At 35.2% G+C, this 5,419-nt stretch overlaps 1 protein-coding gene across 1 annotated transcript; it reads left to right on the forward strand.

Moving 5' to 3' along the window:
- The first annotated feature begins 441 nt into the window (after positions 1–441).
- epdl1 (ependymin-like 1) lies at positions 442–4,559 on the forward strand. The gene is made up of 6 exons (XM_056768389.1): positions 442–600; positions 762–796; positions 1,682–1,816; positions 3,423–3,609; positions 4,065–4,152; positions 4,225–4,559. Exons 1-6 carry the CDS (start codon positions 525–527, stop codon positions 4,337–4,339), a joined length of 636 nt encoding a protein of 211 aa, XP_056624367.1. The 5' UTR covers positions 442–524; the 3' UTR covers positions 4,340–4,559.
- The last annotated feature ends 860 nt before the right edge of the window (positions 4,560–5,419 follow it).

Genomic DNA, 5,419 nt, shown 5'->3' on the forward strand with positions numbered 1-5,419 from the left:
TTGTTTGTTTTTCTGTATTCATGAGTCTCGTATGTTTCTGTTCCTCAAAATGCATCAAAATCTCATACGATCACGTGGACACGATTAGTTCTAACATCCATGTGAGGTTAAATATATATCCAGCTGATTTATAAACAGGCTTTCCTGTTAATGATCACTTCAAATGTCCTCACATAAGCCGATGCAAAGGCCTTAAAAATGTTAATGTGAATATAAACATTTCTTGTCATGAGAAAAGTAGCAACAGCATGATGACGACATAATAAAACAGAAGTTTATCTTTAATGAGGGGAAATATATGTGAAGATGCATTGTTTAACATTTTGGGATCTCTCTGTTGTGTTGACGTGTTATTAGAGTTCAGCTCTCCAGAGGTCACACACACACACACACGGAAACCCCGGCGAGTGAAATCTGGAATGAACTCACTTGATAAACAAGGAAGTTTGTGTGTGTGTGTTTCAGTGACACACAGAGCTGTTGAAGTTCTCAGAGCTGCTTAGTTGAGGGATTGACTGGAGATCATGAATTCACTGATTTGCTTTGGTCTGTTAGTATTTGGAACAGGAGTGGGTTTGGGACAGAAGCCTCATCCATGCCGTAAGTGTGTGTTTATTTGAATGCTGTAGCTGATCTTTATTCCTTCAGTTTTCCTCTTCTGTTCTTCTTCATCTTGTTCAGTAGTGACAGAAAAAGTACAAATATTCCATGTTTTCTCCGAAGAATATTAACAGAATGTCTGTTTTGATCATGATTGACAGGCAGTCCTCCTCTGCTCTCTGGAAGTATGACTGTGGTGAGTTACACAACACATTAAAAAACGACCTCAGTTACACAACAGTTGAGTTCAGAAGTTCAATGTTTCTCGATAGTTTTCATTATGACATACGAGCTCGGTTAAAGTGATAATTTGGGTTGTTGCAGGAGCCAAAACCGTGTGTATTTGGTGAACTGTTGCGCAACCTATAATAATTCTGAAGAGTGAGGTCACTGTTACTATGACAACGGAAGCACGAGCTAAGCTTTGACGTGGAAAGTGAATACATAATTATTCTTCTGATTGGTTAAGTATCATATTCATCGTGTAATTTTAGTGCTTAAGGACATTGAAAATTATTTGCGTACGATTATGCATAGTACAAATAGGAAAGCTGTCAAAACTCTGAATTTATTTAATGTATTTTAGACTGTATAATTTTTATGTATTTATTTGTTTAATCTTTTTTTGTTAAGTTATGTTTTTATTTTAGCATAAAAATAATTAAAAACATGAGCAAAGCTTTGAGTCAACTCACATATGAAGAGTGTTTGGTCCCAGAATCTATGACGTTATGATGTTTTTCTTGTGCTTTATTGTAGCTTGCAAGCTGTGTTTTTTTTAGTTATTATGGCTTAAATCAAAACAAACCGACTGCAATTTGAGTGATATTTGGAATGGACGATAAGAAAACATGATTTTCATATTCTCAAACTCTTCATATAGTTCCTTGTTTAAAATATCTGAATGTTCTTCATTAGTCAGTAGTTTTCCGTTGAATTCATTTCAACTGAATCATTTGCTAATTAAACTCACAGGGATATAATGTTACTGATTTATTGTTTTCTTTGACATATTCTGAAACTCACATGGCAAAAAAAACATTCAAAGGTAAACATTCATGTCTCTCTCTCTCTGTCTCAGACTGCTAAAGATGGTCATGCTTGGGTCTTTGCTAAATATCGCTATGACGCTTTCGGCCAGCGCATTCGTTTATGGGAATTTGGAAAATCTGACAGCAAAACATTTCACCTGAATATGCTGTTCCTCTTCCGCGAGGTAAAACCACACACACACACACACAAACACACACACACACACACACACACACACATTAAGAGGAACTGAAGCACAGTTTATTTTTATACAAAGACAAACACTAGTTACATTTCTAAAAGCAAATCATATAACTGTAAATTGTTCCCCCACAAAGGTAATAAATCTTTTTTAACTTAAAAAAATCGGTGCTTTTAATTCATTATAATTTTAGATTTTATTCTTAACAACTGTACTTTATTCATTTTGTTTTATGGTTATGTCATTTTTACTTCATCATTTTATTTCAACCTTGTGTAGCACAGGGGTCAACCTTAGTTGTGTTTATTTGTGCTATATAAATAAAGGAAATGAAATAATAAAGTAACTTGAACTTATTTTTTTAAGTAGAAGAAGATTGTATTATTTTCAGTATGCTGAACAATGAGTCTAAATATGGTACCAACAAAGATTCTTTTGTGGTTAGATATCTAAGTGATTGTCCAAAGCGCGTCAAGAAGTTTGACCAACTTGCCAAACTGTGTAATCTCAATTCTAGTGTTTGAAAGTTCCCAGCATGCATTGCAGAATTTTCAATTCGCCGGTTAATTTGATTAAAATGATTGCTAATTTAGTGTTTGCTGGCAATATTTTTTTTAGTTGTCATTGTAAGTTACCTTTAGTATTTGGAGTTCCTTTTATAACTATATCATGTTTAATGATGTTTACTGATTGCTACAATGATTGAGGCTCATGTGCTCAGTGTTGAGGTTTTGAAGTAAATGACGTAGATATGTCACTATTTAAATGTTTAAAACACAAACAGCTTAAGCACTAATTAAATAGAGTGTGTATATAATAATATAATAATTATATATTAACGTTATATAAGACATAATCTTATGAGTTGGTTCAAGTAACTCTACACTTGAGTAAACTCAGATATCTGATTGTTGCATTTTTCATTTATTTAGGATGGTTCAACAGTTTTTGTGACATAACGCAGTTAAATGAGTTAGGTGAAATTGGCCATAAATTGAGTAAACTCAAAAAAAGCTGTGCTGTGAGTTGCTGCAAATATTTCAGTTAAGTCAGCTTTTAATTTTTTACAGCTTAACTTGAGTCATCTAAACCAGGGATTCTCAACCATTTTGATTTAAAGGCCTCCCGCTATTCAAAGGCCACCCTCCCATACACAAATTTCTACCCGATAATTTTTTTAGAGCTTGACATAAACCAGAATAGCGTTAATTCATTAAAACATGCCCAAATGATAAATAAATATATAATTTTTTATAAAAATTCCTGCTCATTTCGTCTATTTTTTACTTTTTAGTCATCTTGAGGCCCCCCTGACCTAAACAGAGAGTCATAATTGCTGTCAAGATCTCACCTCAAACTATATGATCATCTTCATATATTAAAACACTTTCACTTGGTTTCACATATGAAAGATCACTGTGAGAATTAACAGAGGTTAACAGCTATTTGATGAATAATAGGAAAGTTCTGCTGCTAAATTGTGATGTCACCCAGCATGCATTGTTGCACGGAGTTCTGTTACCTTCAAGATTGGACACCTACCACGGTAATACCGCGGTCTGAATGACTCTTCATCGGTTATTTTTAGGGCGTGGTTTACAACATCGACTACAGAAACAAGACATGTCAGAAGAATGTTCTCCACTCGACCTTCCACCCGACTGAGATTCCACGCAATGCCTCGCTGCTGTCACAAGTGATTCTGGGCGGTTCCTCTGCGCCCGGTGAAGGTCTGCTGGTCAACACCTGGACGGGTGACTTAGATGAGACTCAAGGTGAAGTCACGTGACTTTATCAACAAAGTCTTTGCATTGACTTTGTATTATTACTCACGCAAATTAATTCGCATTTGCTGTGAACCCAGTTAGTTTCAGGTTTTCTGTGACCTCTGTGACCGTTGAAGCGGTGTTCTTTGTTTTTCCACACTTTAATGTCGATGCCCGTGAGCAAAGCTTTTCCAGAGTGACATTGAGTTTATCAGCACTTTTGCGTCAACAAACAGTGTTGACATTAACTTTAATGCGCAGATCAGTGACTCAGACAAACTCAACAAACACCTGCTTCATATCAGATCATATTTACCTTGTTTACACACAGAATTCGAGTGAATTGCACAAAGACTTTAACAATAATCTAAGAAAATGTAATAGACACAACAACATTTGACCTGCTCGAGTCTTAATGACATTTTTGTTGTTTTAATGATGACTAAAGGTTTTTACATGTGCAGGTAAATATATGGCAACAGTAACAGAGTTCGGCTGCATCCCCGTCTCATTATTATACTACACACCAGAGAAGGGCTGGGTCGTCACCAGGTGAGAGACGGAAAATGTACAATAAAATAAAATAAAAATCAATAATTTCATCAAATGAAATTTTTCTTTTAGCTATTTCAACGCAGTAACAGGAATCGAGGACCCCGAGCAGTTCATTCCTCCATCTTTCTGCACTGACATACAGACAGAAGAACAGACTGTTGATTTCTTCAGTGCGTTTCTCTAAAGAAAAAGCCTGTTTAACTGACATAAACCTTGATTTAGACTAACAGACACTTGTTGTATTCTAGTCAAATGGTGACGGTGGTCTTGTCTGATTTTATAATTTAGAGATGAACTGTTTTGCAGCAGTTTGACCCTAAAATAATTCTCTAAAGGGAAAAAAATATTTAGCATTTGTTAAATCATTCTGAAGGGAATAAAATATTTTCTCCAAAACTGTGAAATGTTTTCAGTTATTGCTCCTTTATTTATAGGTAGTTATCATAGACAGTATAAAATATGGACGTAGTGTCCGTGACGTCATCCGTAGGTTCGTAAAGAGTACAAATGAAGCCCAAGTACACATTTATTTTATGATTGTGGTTTTAACTAGACAATTATTGAGTGTCCCATTGGTAGAAATATTGGAAAGAAGTGAAAAAATGATCAAATTTAATTTTAACAGGCATTTTCAAGCAACCTTTAATGCAGATGCGATTCAGAAATGTATCAAATGAAAACAAAGAATTAAACAGAGCTCATCTCATACTAAGGAACAGTGCATAACAAACCATTAAAGACAAAATAAGCGTTTAATATCGAAAGCATTGAAATTGTGTATTTGTGCTGTAAACCCAAGTGTTGTCTGAACCAGAGCCTTTGAAAATGAGAGTTACGACACTCGATCTCGCCGCCGTGTGGTCACGTGCTTCACGGAGCCCTCAATAGTTCCAAAGAATGCTTTGAACACATTTAAATGGATTTCACACAACAGCATCTGTATTGCCATTAAATTTCGCTAAATATTAGCACATCGTGTACACAGATTACTACATTTTAAGCCACATTTTTTGGAGAGTAATATGAAGATCTTTGTGTTTAATTTTAACATTTAATTTAAACTGCCAAGTTGTTAAAATGTCAAAACCCGCAGTTATTTCACCATCTGGACAGCAAATGCATTTGAGAGAACCTGAAATGAATGGGCTTCAGTGCAATGTTATGAACTATGAACTTATTTCCGTATCCATTCTTCCTATGGAGGTCAACGGGAGTGTCGTAACTCTCATAATCAAGAGCTCTGGTTTGAAGCAAACAGCCTCAA

The sequence above is a fragment of the Triplophysa dalaica genome, chromosome 1 (assembly GCF_015846415.1).
Source record: "Triplophysa dalaica isolate WHDGS20190420 chromosome 1, ASM1584641v1, whole genome shotgun sequence".
Taxonomy (NCBI): Eukaryota; Metazoa; Chordata; class Actinopteri; order Cypriniformes; family Nemacheilidae; genus Triplophysa; species Triplophysa dalaica.